General features: G+C 50.1%; 1 protein-coding gene across 3 annotated transcripts in view; it reads right to left on the bottom strand.

Annotated features, from left to right (window-relative positions):
- The window catches only part of LOC126539315 (glycogen debranching enzyme), a 175,454-nt gene extending 162,577 nt beyond the window's left edge, over positions 1 to 12,877 (bottom strand). The window contains exons 1-3 of one of the 3 annotated variants that reach the window (XM_055075514.2): positions 12,564 to 12,877; positions 11,878 to 11,934; positions 9,988 to 10,149 (exon numbers count right to left, since the gene is read on the bottom strand). In XM_055075514.2, the coding sequence (XP_054931489.1) occupies positions 9,988 to 10,149; positions 11,878 to 11,934; positions 12,564 to 12,678 (334 nt within the window). In that variant the 5' untranslated portion in view covers positions 12,679 to 12,877. Of the gene's footprint in view, positions 1 to 9,987; positions 10,150 to 11,375; positions 11,605 to 11,877; positions 11,935 to 12,563 lie in introns of those variants that run through there. The other 2 variants (XM_055075513.2, XM_050186095.3) reach the window with 2 other exon arrangements.
- Positions 12,878 to 13,239: the final 362 nt, after the last annotated feature.

The raw sequence follows: 13,239 nt of genomic DNA, 5'->3' as shown, positions 1-13,239 counted from the left end.
TCTTTCTTGTTATATGAGCAAACGTCGATTTCGAATAATTTATTTCCATTCCCCATTTTATGCACCAGTCATGTAAACCTTGGAGGCACCGATTAATTTTCCTTTGGTCCGTTTTATCTGCCACAGTTGTATAAAGCAAACAATCGTCGGCAAAAAGTTTCATTTTAACAGGTGATTCCAGAACACTGGAAATATCATTGATGTAAATCAAGAACAATAGCGGCCCCAATACCGACCCTTGTGGAACCCCAGACAATACTTCTAGTGGATTAGACATGATGTTTTCAATCCGGACGGATTGTACACGACCACTCAAATAGGCTGCAATCCAGTTCACAACGTCTGGAGCAATACCTGCGTTCTGGATTTTAAAAAGCAATTTACCATGCGGTACCTTATCAAAGGCCTTTGCGAAATCTATGCAGATGACGTCAATTTGTTCGCAGGCATCCAAAGCTAGATAAAAATCATGAACCGTCTCAATGAGTTGCGATATAGTGGATAATCCGCTTCGAAATCCATGTTGTGACGAAAAGAAAAAGTTATTAGCTTCAAGGAAAAGAATGATATGCTTTGCTACTGCATGCTCTATAAGTTTACAAGTCACAGAAGTAAGCGATATGGGACGATAGTTGCTAACTTGATTTCGACTGCCGGATAAACACTCGTATGCTATATAGTGACATCAAGGCTGTGAGACCTTTATTTATAGTGTTGCGGAGAGAAAAAGCAAGATGGAAAATGTATTTACAATATGTACACGATTGACAAGGACAAGTCCACAGCAGGCTAATCACAGAAGTGTCATCTTCTTCAGCCCCAAGCTCTTGCTACTCTTCCTCAATGTTGTGCAGGGCAGTGTAACATATTTCCACCCAGCGTGGAAGCATCGTCGCTGTGCTTCTTAGGTAGAAGAGGACTGGTAGTGTTTTAGGCGGATGACATGAACAATATCATGGGAAGTCTGGAGGGAGGAAGTAGTAGGTGTGAGTGGAGAGATCTCGTAGGTCACGTTGCTCACCTGGTGGAGGACCTGATAGGGACCGGAGTAGCGCGACACATCAGTTTTTCAGAGAGGCCGATGCAACGGGTCGGAGATCATAGAAGAACAAGATTTCTGGGAGCATAGTCGGCGTCACAGTGACGACTGTCATAAATGCTTTTCTGCTCATTCTGAGAAGCACAAAGGCGACGGTGAGCAACTTGGCGTGCTTCTGTGGCTCGGGCAATGACATTGCGGGCATACTCAGACACGGACTCCTGAAGGGTAGGCAGTATTGTGCCAAAGGCAATACAGGGTCGCGGCCGTACAACAAATAAAATGGTGACTAACCTGCCATGTCACAGCGTGATGAATTGTACACCAATGTGACAAAAGGCAGAGCAGTATCCCAGTCACAGCAGTCTTCAGACACATACATGGAGAGCAGGTCCGTTATTGTTTGATTAAGACGCTCAGCAAGACCGTTCGTCTGCGGATGGTATGCAAAAGTAAGTTTGTGTTTGATGGAACAGGAGCAAAGCAAGTCGTCCACAACTATAGAGAGGAAGTAGCAACCCCAGTTGATGAGGAGTGCCATGGTAAAGGATGATGTTGTGCAACAGGAAGTCTACTACATCTGTTATACAGGAGATAGGAAGGACTCTGGTGATCACAAACTGAGTTCTATTGACCCTTTTTGAGGTGCAGTTCATTCTACAGAAACGAGATGGAACTTTCAGCGACGCACTGCATGTTGCCTCAGTAACAGCGCATGAATACGAAACCATTACCGCTTCTACCTTGCTTCTGTGCGACCAGCTGCCAGAAATGCAACTGAGTTTTCGCTAGCTCACTGTGCTCCAGTTGTGCTGCAAAGTGTGGAGCGATGGATTGAAGATGTGTGCAGTAGTTGGCTGCAAAAATAGTGACTGGCATATTAAGGAACGGAATGAATCGGTGTGACCAAGCTCACAGACCACTGCTACATAAGGACAACCTGTTCTGCTGGCCCTTTGCGGTGCACGACCTTCCCCAAGACTAAGACTTCACTCATCCGCCAGCATTGTATCGCTAACCTCTAAAGAAAGGACTTCAACCCCGGAACATCGGCAAGAGTGAGTGCCACTCGTTAAACAATGACAAAGAGAGTAGCGCCACTTCCTATCATAGTAAGTTTCGGCAAGCTATTTACACACATCTACCCGAACTGGTACGCAAGCTTACCCCCACTCTGTCATCAACGTATCAAGAATAAGTGAGTGGGTGCACAACTGAATATATGCACACTTTACACACACAATAAAAGGCTGACTACACCAACAGCACACGAATGGTCGAAGCTGAATGTTTCGTGACAGTCCACAAGAGTAAGCGAGTTAGTAGCAATAATGCATCTTTGCTACAAAGTATTACAATGCACAGAACAGCTATGTTTCAAGCTTTGTGTGCAGTAAGAACAAATCTATCAGAAATGAGCACACCCGCAAGTGATCAGGCAGAAAATAATCAGCTAGTGACAGCACCACGAAACTTTACCGAGTCAGAAACGTGACAAGTCGCTGCTTCAATGTATTTGCCAAATAAAAAATGAAGAGCAAAACATGCTGATCCCGATTCAATCCAAGCTTGAAACACATATTTAGCACCGCTTTTAGAACAAGCACCATATACACTGCTCACAGCTGGCATATGCAATCACACGGTCGTGACCTCACTGACAGCATAAAATGGCAACGAAATGGTAACGATTCCATGACCACTGGCATCAGTGTGGACTTCTGTTGGAGCATATGGGTCAAAGTGTGCCAGAATTGGCGGAGATGTCAGGAGAGAGATAAGCTTCAAGAATGCGGTTGCCTGCGCAGGGCCCAAGGAAATGAAACGTCTGCCTTCAGAAGAGCAGTAAAAGGACGGGCGAGTTCTGCAAAATTGTGCACGAAGCGACGGAATTACGAGCATAGGCCCACGAAGCTTCAGGCACCTTTAGTACATGTTGGCACGGGAAACCTCTATACGGTCATCTGGAGGCAGTCCAGGGCATCACCAATGTGTGGTAGGGGATAAACGTCTCTCCTGGCGATGTTGTTGAGGTGCCGGTAATCCATGCAGAAGCGCCAGGTGTAATACTTTTTTTTTAACTAGAACAAAAGGGTTGCCCAAGGACTGGAGGACAGGGGTGCAATCGGAGATGGTTGTTCAGCGCATTCGTTCGGTTACCGGCGCGCGCGGTTGGCCTACTCCGCGCTGACATCGCCAGCCGCGGGGCGCGGCCATGTTTTTAGTGACTTCAAAATGACGACACACTCCTGTCAATCATCGTGCGACCATGCGTGTCATCTGCTAGGCGCCGAACCCGACGAGAGCTGGGAAGTTTAGAGCGATCATACACTCGTTACGACACCGGCTTCACATAGCACGTCTGGTCTGGTGGATTGGATTGGATCCAACCGGTGGCTGCAGCTGTGGAATGGCACGTTTGGATCCAATCCATAGTTTAATTCAAGAAAATGGCGCTTGCATTGAGAACTTCAGTTGTTGCGCTGGCGTTGCTCGACGAGGAAGAAGAGTGAGCGAAGCTGTGAAGTGCGTTTGAAGAAATGGCAGGAAGCGAATTCCGGCGTCGCTTTCGTTTCTCGAAGCAAATAGTGCGTTGGCTATACAGCGAAGTCGACCCCATCATCGGGTGCCAGTGAGCCACTGGAATGTTGTTGCTGCCTCTTGAAAAGTGCGCCACTGTTCCCGTCTTTTCTTTTTCCTTTTTTTTTTCTCGTTGTGCGCAACACCACCTAGGAACGACGCAGAGAAACTAATAGTTATAAATTGTAGTAGTCACACCTACTACTATTTGAAAACGTGTATAAGCTTGAGAAGAAAAAAAAATTCATGTTTAGATAAATATTTCATTCATTGGAAGACAAGAAACATTTCGTGTTGTAGTATACTGTCTGCAAGCAGACGACAAACGAGGGAAGTAAACTTCCGGGGAGTTCACCGCTTGCCGATTGGCTGCTCTCTCCGCCCCGTTCTCACAAATTTTGCATACTGCAACTTTGCGACGTTGCAGCAACCGAACAGAACGCGTATCGAACAAAGATCTCCGATCGTGCCCCAGTTCAACAATACCTCGTGAGAGCACCTTCTCAACCTCTGTTTGAATGACTTGTGATTCATGCAAAGACACGTGGTATGGTCACCTGTGAATAGGGTGTGCATCACTGGTGTCAATGCGGTGTGTCTCGAGACCGTTCAGGTCAAAAATGTCGCTGAATGAGGCAAGCAGGTGGCATAGCTGGTTGGCATGGTGAGGCAGAAGGTCGGGAGCAATCATGTATGTGAACTCAGGAAAGACAGCTGGCAATGAAGATGGAAAGTCAACGGGACATGACGAAATATTAGCAGTCAAAGCTGATAATTGGCAGTTAAGGAAGGAGGACACTGTACCTCAGGCTGTTCCTTGTGGTAGGACATGGTCGCCAATTCCGAAGTTGACGAAAGGAAGGCTGGTGGAGTTGTCGGTGATAGTGATAACGGTGTGTGGAAGAGCAACGCGATGGGCAAGGAGGCAAGAATACATCCAAGTACCAAGATTTCACCACCACGTTTCTCCACTTACTCGTTTTTGAGACTTTCTTTGCCATTTAAAATTATAATCCCTACTTACATCGGATTCCATCACTATAAATCATGGTCATTTCATTTCCATCAACGTCTCACAACACATTCTGGCCAGTTATCAGTCCCTTTAATTTTGACCACCTTCAGCTCGTTAACGTGCATTTAAATCCAATTTAGTGCACAAGCATTTTTGCATTCCACCCGCACCTAAGCGTTCCTTGTGCTCAGCAGCAGAAAGCCATTGCCAAAACTGCCTGCCTTAACTAGGAAGCACTGGCATTTGTCAACAGTCATATAGGTCTCACAGCACTAGCAAAGCATGTGCGACCAGTGAGCCATTTTAAATGCTCAAAACTTTATCACTAACTGTAGCAAGCATGTGACGCCCCCCAGGCATAATGTTCGTTCGCCGCCAGGCTCGGTGGCCTGCTAAAGCTCGGCAGGCAACATTGGTCACTACACCGCAATAAACACCGACGAGCATGGCTGCTCGCCGGTCAGTCATCATTCAGCACCACCACGCTGCAGAGTGTCCGTCTATCGGAGGGTGCCTCGAGCCCTCCCTTGTTCACGAGCCCGGGTGGATCGTGACTCTGGCGACGAGGATGGCGACGAGTACTCACGGAGCGTCCCACGCCGCCACGAGCGGCGAAACAACGCCCCCCGTTGCTGTCGCCATGCTGCTGTATGGAAGGCTCGAGCCGTTCGAGGGAGATGGGTCCGCCTGGCAAATTTACGAGGAGCAAGTCCACGTGTTCTTCCGGGCAAACGACACACCCGAGGCCAAACAGCGGGACATTTCCCTGGCCAGCTGCGGGACCCGCGTCTTCTGCCTCTTGCTCGACCTTCTCAAGCCAGGCACGCCGCATGTTAAGACGCTGGGTGAGCTGCTCGCCATATTGCGCTCACATTTCAACCCATCACCGTCCACACTAATGGAGCATTTCCGCTTCAACAACCGGAGTCGCCGGGAAGGAGAGACTCTCGGGAAGTTCATTGCTGCGCTACGAGGGTTAGCGAGTGCCCGCGCCTTCGGGGACATACTGGACCCGCTGCTCCGGGACCGTTTTGTCTGCGGCATCAACAACACCGCCATGCAGACGCGACTCCTAGAGCTTCCCAAACCCTCGCTCGACGACACCGTGAAGGCAGCGCTGGCAATGAAAGCTGCCGCCAAGGACGCCGGCGAGATTGCCCGTGCGACTGGCTCACCATCGGCGGAAGTGACAGTCAACAAGTTCGCGACAAAGGGCAGTACCTGTGGTTGCTGTGGTGGTGCCCACTCTCCCTCACAGTGCCAGTTCTCTCAAGCACAATGCTTTACGTGCGGGAAAACTGGGCACCTCGCACGTGTATGCCGAAGGGGGAGGACGAACAGCAAACAGCAACAGCAGCCTGATTCAAGCCCACGTACCACACAAGCCCGCGACGAGGGTAGGCATCTCAAGGGTATGCGGCGGTGACGTGCGGCAGCAGGCTCAAGTTATTCCGCGGCCAGGCTGGCCGAGGACCCGCCGATTTTCGATATGTGGCACACAGGCTTTGTACCGCCGTCTGTGCCGCCATACATGCTGACCGTCGAAATCTGCGGGCACACCATTTCCATGGAGCTGGACACAGGGGCCAGCGTGTCAGTAATGGCCGGGAAACTCTTCAAGCGTACTTTCCCCGGCGTGTCTGTCGAGGCTTCGGGCGTGATGCTGCGCAGCTACTGCGGGCAACTCTCCCAGGTCCAGGGTCAGGCACAGGTCAGCGTTCGCTTTGGCGACAGGGAGGCAACCCTTCCCCTTTACTTAACGAAGGGGTCATCGTCGACGCTGCTGGGCCGAAACTGGATTCATGCACTGGGCTCATGCATCTGCCAGAGTACCAGGAAGCCAGCCTGCATGTGGTGCAAGACGTCGCCAGCCTCCTGACCCAGTTCAAGTCCCTGTTCCAGCCGGGGTGGGCACATCTGCCGGCACGACGGCTGGCATCTATGTGGGAGGGAGCCCGGCCACGTTTTTTCAAGCCTCGCCCACTGCCGTTGGCCCTGAAGGACGGGGTCACCCAGGAGCTGCAGCAGTTACAGCGAGAGGGCATCCTGGTGACCATAATGACATCTGAATGGGCCGCTCCCATCGTGCCAGTCCTCAAGCGAGATGGCAGTGTCAGGATCTGCAGCGATTTTAAGGTTACCATGAACCCCGTCGCTACAGTCGAGAAGTACCCGCTGCCCCGTATTGAAGTTCTCTGGTCAGCATTGTCCAGTGGACAGAAGTTCACTAAGCTCGACCTCAGAGATGCTTACCAGCAGCTGGTGCTCCAGGATGCCTCCCGGAAGTATGTCACTATATCGACAACTTTGGGACTCTTTCAGTACACGCGCTTACCGTTTGGCGTGGCCTCGGCCCCAGCCATATTCCAGAGGGAGATGCACAACCTCTTCAGGGGCATGAGGCACGTGGCGGTGTACTTGGACGACATCTTGGTTACTGGCAGCGACGACGAGGACCACCTGCAGAACCTGCACAATGTCTTGGCATGACTGCAGGACGCCGGCCTCAAGCTCAAGCTGGAAAAGTGTGTTTTCCTAGCCCCCAGCGTTGAGTACTTGGGACATGTCATTTCCCAGGCAGGCCTAGCCCCGGCTCCCCGCAAAGTTGACGCTGTGCTCAAGGCACCTAAGCCCCAGAACAAGAAGGAGCTTCAGAGCTACCTGGGCCTCATCAACTTCTACAGGAGTTTTCTGCCGAACCTGTCACAGCATCTACAGCCGCTCCATCTTCTGCTTCGAGATGGTCAACAATGGGTCTGGAAGAAGGAGCAGGACCGGGCCTTCCAGCGCAGCAAGGAGCTAATCACCAAGGCTCCAGTGCTGGTGCACTTCGATCCTGCTAAGCCTGTTGTCCTTACCGTAGATGCGTCACCGTACGGTGTGGGAGCCGTCCTGGCACACCGGGACAAAGATAGCCACGAACACCCTGTGTCGTTTGTTTCTCGACGACTTCATGCTGCAGAGCAACGTTACAGCCAGCTGGACAAGGAAGGTTTGGCCCTCATGTTCAGTGTCGAACGCTTCCACCAGTACCTGTGGGGCCGAAAGTTCGAGGCAGTCATGAACCACAAGCTGCTGTTGGGGCTGCTGGGGCCTGACAAGGCAGTTCCTGTGCAGGCATCGCCTCGAGTGGTACGCTGAGCCTTGAGGCTGACAGCTTACAGTTACCAGCTGGTTTACCTTCCGGGAAAGGACCTGGGACCTGCTGATGCCCTGAGCCGCCTGCCCCTGCCAGAGGTGCCTGATGCTGTTCCAGAACCTGCTGAAGTTTTCATGCTGGAACACGCCTACCCGGAGGTGCTCTCCAGATATGCGGTATCTCAAGCGACCAGCCGGGACCCAGTCCTGTCTCAGGTGGTCAAGGCGGTGTCCCGTGGAGAGGAATTGGTGCAGCAGGCCTATAGCCACAAGGCCGCTGAGCTGAGCTTGCAGCAGGGCTGCCTACTGTGGGGTGCTAGGGTGGTGATCCCACAAAGTCTATGGTCCAGGGTCCTGCAGTTGCTGCACGCGGGTCATCCTGGCGTAGAAAAGACCGAGATGGTGGCCTGGTCCCATGTTTGGTGGCCTGGCCTGGACCAGGACATCGCTCACTTGGTGCAGAGCTGCCAAATCTGCTAGGAGCATCAGCGAGCCTCACGTCGTGTGGGTATCACCCCCTGGCCGTTCCCACAGAGACCCTGGTCCCGCCTACATGTGGATTTTGGGGGACCCTTCAAAGGCCATTACTTCCTGGTGGTGGTGGATGCATTTTCGAAATGGGTGGAGGTTCTACCTGTCACCACTCCATCAGCAGGCGCGACCATTGCGGCGCTGCGACAGGTCTTCGCCGCCCAGGGGTTGCCGGATGTCATCGTGTCCGACATCGTGTCCTGCTTTCGCCAGCACAGAGTACCTGGCCTGGCTGACGAAAAACGGAATCCGCCGGATGATGGTTCCGCCGTACCACCCTGCTTCAAATGGTGCAGCCGAGCGGGTGGTGCAAACCATCAAAGACAAGCTCAAAAAGAGCCAGACTGGGGATTTCCGGATGCAGATTGTCCGGATACTATTTCAGACCGGACCACGCCCCACGATGTCACTGGCCGTGCCCCCTGTGAGCTCCTGCTGGTTCGGATGGACAAGACACCCTTGGACGTCTTGCATCCGGACCTCCGATCCACAGTGCTCTTCAAGCAGCTGAAGCAGAAGCTGGCTGCTGACCAAGGGTGCCGTCCCGGGCCTTTGCCAGAGTCGGGAGCTCCAGTTTTTGCCAGGAACTTCCGTCCTGGCCCACCCTGGTCTGCCGGACAGGTGGTGTCTCCTGCCAGCGCCTCATCACTGCTCATGCGCATGCCAGACGGGGCCATGTGGCACAGACACGTCGACCATGTCAGGCCTCGCCTCGGGACCTGGCCAGCACCCTCGCCTGCCACTGAGTTCCAGCCCGCAGGAGGACTGGCGGCAGCACCAGTCACTTCCAGCGTAGCACCACCTACCTCGGAGGCGGCAACCGTAGCCAGTGGTGCAGCACCCGTTGGACCGGTGTCAAGCCCAGCACCACTCACGAGGCCGACCACTACAGACACTCCGGATGCAGTGAGGCTGGCCCAGGCAGCACCCAACGTTGCCGCACCCGATCCATCAACACCTGTGCCCAGGCGGAGTACTCGACGGCGGAGGCCACCCGACCGTTACTCTCCTGGCTAGCAGGCAGCGTCGACCCAGCTAGGGTGGAGGCAGAGCCTCGGATTTTGTACATGGACGTTTGTTTTTTCTTTAACAAACAAACTGGGGGTAAGGGGGTGTAGCAAGCATGTGACGCCCCCCAGGCATAATGTTCGTTCGCCGCCAGGCTCGGTGGCCTGCTAAAGCTCGGCAGGCAACATTGGTCACCACACCGCAATAAGCACCGACGAGCACGGGTGCTCGCCGGTCAGTCATCGTTCAGCACCACCACGCTGCAGAGTGTCCGTCTATCGGAGGGTGCCTCGAGCCCTCCTTTGTTCACGAGCCCGGGTGGATCGTGACTCTAACATGTCCAATTTCCAACGAACCCTGTGCAATATTGCAACAGTGTCAACACTTTTCAAGTGACAGCAAGTGTGTTTACAAATGTAATAGCACATTTGAGCCACAAAGCTCCACAGACGGTCATTGACCTGAACTGAAAAGTTTCTTCAAGTAGAAAATAAAGATTGCAACATTATAGTTCAGTTTCAGTTTGATATACTTATTAAATACACTTTATAGTACATTCCCCTAACAATATTAAAAGAGAAAAACAGAACAACACCAGTAAAGCATCACATCAAATAAGTTATAAACCTCCGCACTATACAATTCTATGAACAATCATAACAGCCACATAAGTTACCTTTGGCAAGCCTGTAAATGGTGCCTTCCAGGACCCCATTGTTGAGGTGGAATACATTAATGGGAAGGGCAGATCGTGATGACTCATTTCCAGACCAGTTGGCAATGTGCATGGCGTGCTCTGACAAGCCGTTGGATTCCAAAGATGCGACAATGCGGGGGTCTGCAAAGCAAAATTGAGGTGAGGCAACATTTGTGCATGCTGAACATGTGATTACATGATTGAAGGTAATCAAACGGAGCCACCTGAAGTTTAATGTAAGCAGTTGTTCTCATTTCATACTGCAGGTGTGCCTTCTGCACAACACCAGCATGATGTACGTTCCAATATGCAAAACTAAAACATGTAGCTGGCATATACCGTACGTGGAACCTTAATGTAACGCAACCCGATCAAATCATTTCAGTTATAACAACCATCAACGGCTGCCAACAATCAAAAGTTATTTGGAAGTAACATAGCCAGGTCTATGCTGCTCATAGCTCGCAGCTTAACTTTATAATCACGTACTACATGACCATCAGAAACGCGAAACGGCAAGAATTCTATAGTAAGCGTTATCGTAAAAAAAATGAAATGGACGTAATTTATATCAGCAAATATGTGGATCTTGAACAGTGCTGAGCAATGTTACCTCCCGTCATTGGCAGCGCTCACCGTAATATTTACTTATTGGCCACAGTTATTTGCAGCGTAACGGTGACGCAGTCAGCAAGTATGTACAAATTAGCAGGTAATAAGCAGGTATGTACAAATTAGCGCAGTCATTAAACTAGTGTATAACTAGTGCAGTCACGTGAACCTAAACCTAAAATAACGTCAATGTTTGAGCACGGAACTCTCAGACGACTTGGACATCTACTCATTATACATAGACGCTGAATTAATTGACGTCGCAAAGCTACAAGTGACGTCGCAAAGCTACATAACTATTACACACAGCGCGCACTAAAAGACACGGACGAAGAATGGACAAACACGATCGAGCGCTCGTGTTTGTCTATTCTTCGTCCGTGTTTTTTAGTGCGCGCTGTGTGTAATAGTCATGAAGGTGCACCGACTCGCCCAGCTAGCTACTGTACTCCAGACAAAGCTACAACCTATTAAGAGCGATCGTGATCACACAGCCGTTGTCCGCGGCTATGTGCTTGGTTTCCGGACTTGCTTGAGTTAACGAAATGAAACATTGGGATGATTGACACTGCAAGGCAAATATCGCCGCAATACAAGCACACTCTTTGCAAGCGGTTTTATGCAACTTCAGCAACAACGTCAACAGTTCCTGTGCGCTCCTGCAGTAGACATTACAAAACCTGCATCGAAGACAGCCAAGCGCTGCAACATCTGACGCACAAATGAAAGGCGGCCTAAATGAAACTGCTGCATACCTCAGCCAGAAATGATCGCGCAGTCGCTGCGAGTTTAACGGGCGTGAAAGGTTCAACGCGCTTTCATCCTTGGGTGTTCTAGTTTTCTGGCGGGGGTAAGAAAACCCAGGCGCAGCTTACAGTTGAAACTTGAGTGAGACCGCCGCAAAAATCCGCAAAGGTCACCCCGCTAACTGTTCACGTGAGCTGCGGCAAAAATAAACAAACGACTGACGCACGAGAGTTACTGTCTAGAGAGCTCGCCATAGTGGCCACTGTCTTTACAGATGCACAAACTGAAGAAAGTTAAACAACATCGCAAAATATTTCATCCCAATTAATATGGATACACATCTGAAGTTGAATGCCGTTTGACACAGCGAAAGTGATTTTTAACTCTCAGAGGAATGACACAAGACTTACAACGGTCTCTATAACCGTGACACACATCAGTAATCTATAGGTACTAATAGAGCAGAAGCTGAAAATAGCTTTGCGCGGTGTTTTTCAATTTGGGACTTACTTGGATTTTTGTATTCTCTGTAAAATCTCCTTGTAAAGAATTGGTTCATAAGATTCCCTAAAAAGAAAAAAAAAATCAGGAAAGGAAATAAGACTTACTAAGTGGTGCGAGGTGCTAACTTTTGTTTTCTTTAAACATTCATAACATTAAGCGCATGATGCAGTGGTGGTGCACGTTTTGAACCGTTCACGTTAAAAAGAAAAGAAAATAGAAGTTACGTGAGCGCAAAAAGAAATCTTAAGAATATCCTTAGCAGAGGCAGCTTCACGTAGTGCGGCTAGTTTGATGTGCACGCAGTTTCCGCAATGGAAGGTACAACTTGACAGAGTAATAAACTCAATTTTTTTATCACCTAACTGGATTACTACCCTATTTCCAGTGCTACTGGAAAGTAAAAAAAAAAAAAAACAACAGCCGCGAGTTGCATGATAACTGGGTAGGTAAATTGAAGCAGCGCAATGGGACGAAGACAGAAAACATACACCGCAGGAAGATGTACAATGACTCGGTAGAGCAGATTAAATAGAGAGAGAGAGAGAGAGAGATCTACGATATGTACGCGCGGCGGTCCGACGTACGATCGCGATAACATGCTTGTTCACAGAGTTGGTGGATTACAGCAGGGTCACCTCGTCGGAACACGCAGCTTATGAACAAGTATGATTATTCGTATAGTTACTACGTACACCTGCGTTCCCTGGCGGACGCAAACGTGACAAAGATCCCGCTGTTGTAGGAAGCCGAGTTCAAGGTTTCATCGTACGCAGTCGACGACTTGCGAGGCGCCAGCGAGGCCGTCATTTTCAGTTCCAACCATCGCCAAGAAATTTCGAAACTGCAGCGTCAATCGCGTGGCTAGGCACACAATAAGGGGGTACGCAGGCCCAGATCGACGGCCATATTGTTGCTCACTCGCACCCGCCAGTTTGTTCCTCACGTTCAAAGAACGCACGAGACTTCTTCCTCTTAACCTTCTATATATGTGGTTATACGAAACACATATACTACGTTGGGGAGAGGGAAGGTGTTTATTAAAAAGAATTAGGAACAAACAATATACCAGCAGATGCCTGTTCGACGTTAATGCGATATTAGTATATTGAAGTAATTTATAAGGTGACTATGCATGTGGGAGCACAGAAGCGCGTCATGCATGAGGCATGCACGTGCTGCAGCCGGACTCGTAGATCTTCTTTTAATTCTGCGGGGTCCGTACGTATGTGGCGTGGGTTCAGACATGATTTTCGGAATTTATTACGTGCTCCGGATTCCGCCCAGCACCAAATATATATATATATATATATATATATATATTGTGAGCATTATTCATACGCTTCATATTCTCACCTGTACATACTCATC

Source organism: Dermacentor andersoni, chromosome 11, assembly GCF_023375885.2.
Source record: "Dermacentor andersoni chromosome 11, qqDerAnde1_hic_scaffold, whole genome shotgun sequence".
In the NCBI taxonomy this organism is placed as follows: Eukaryota; Metazoa; Arthropoda; class Arachnida; order Ixodida; family Ixodidae; genus Dermacentor; species Dermacentor andersoni.
Note: the sequence above shows the minus strand (reverse complement) of the source record. Positions and strands in the feature narration are given on the sequence as shown.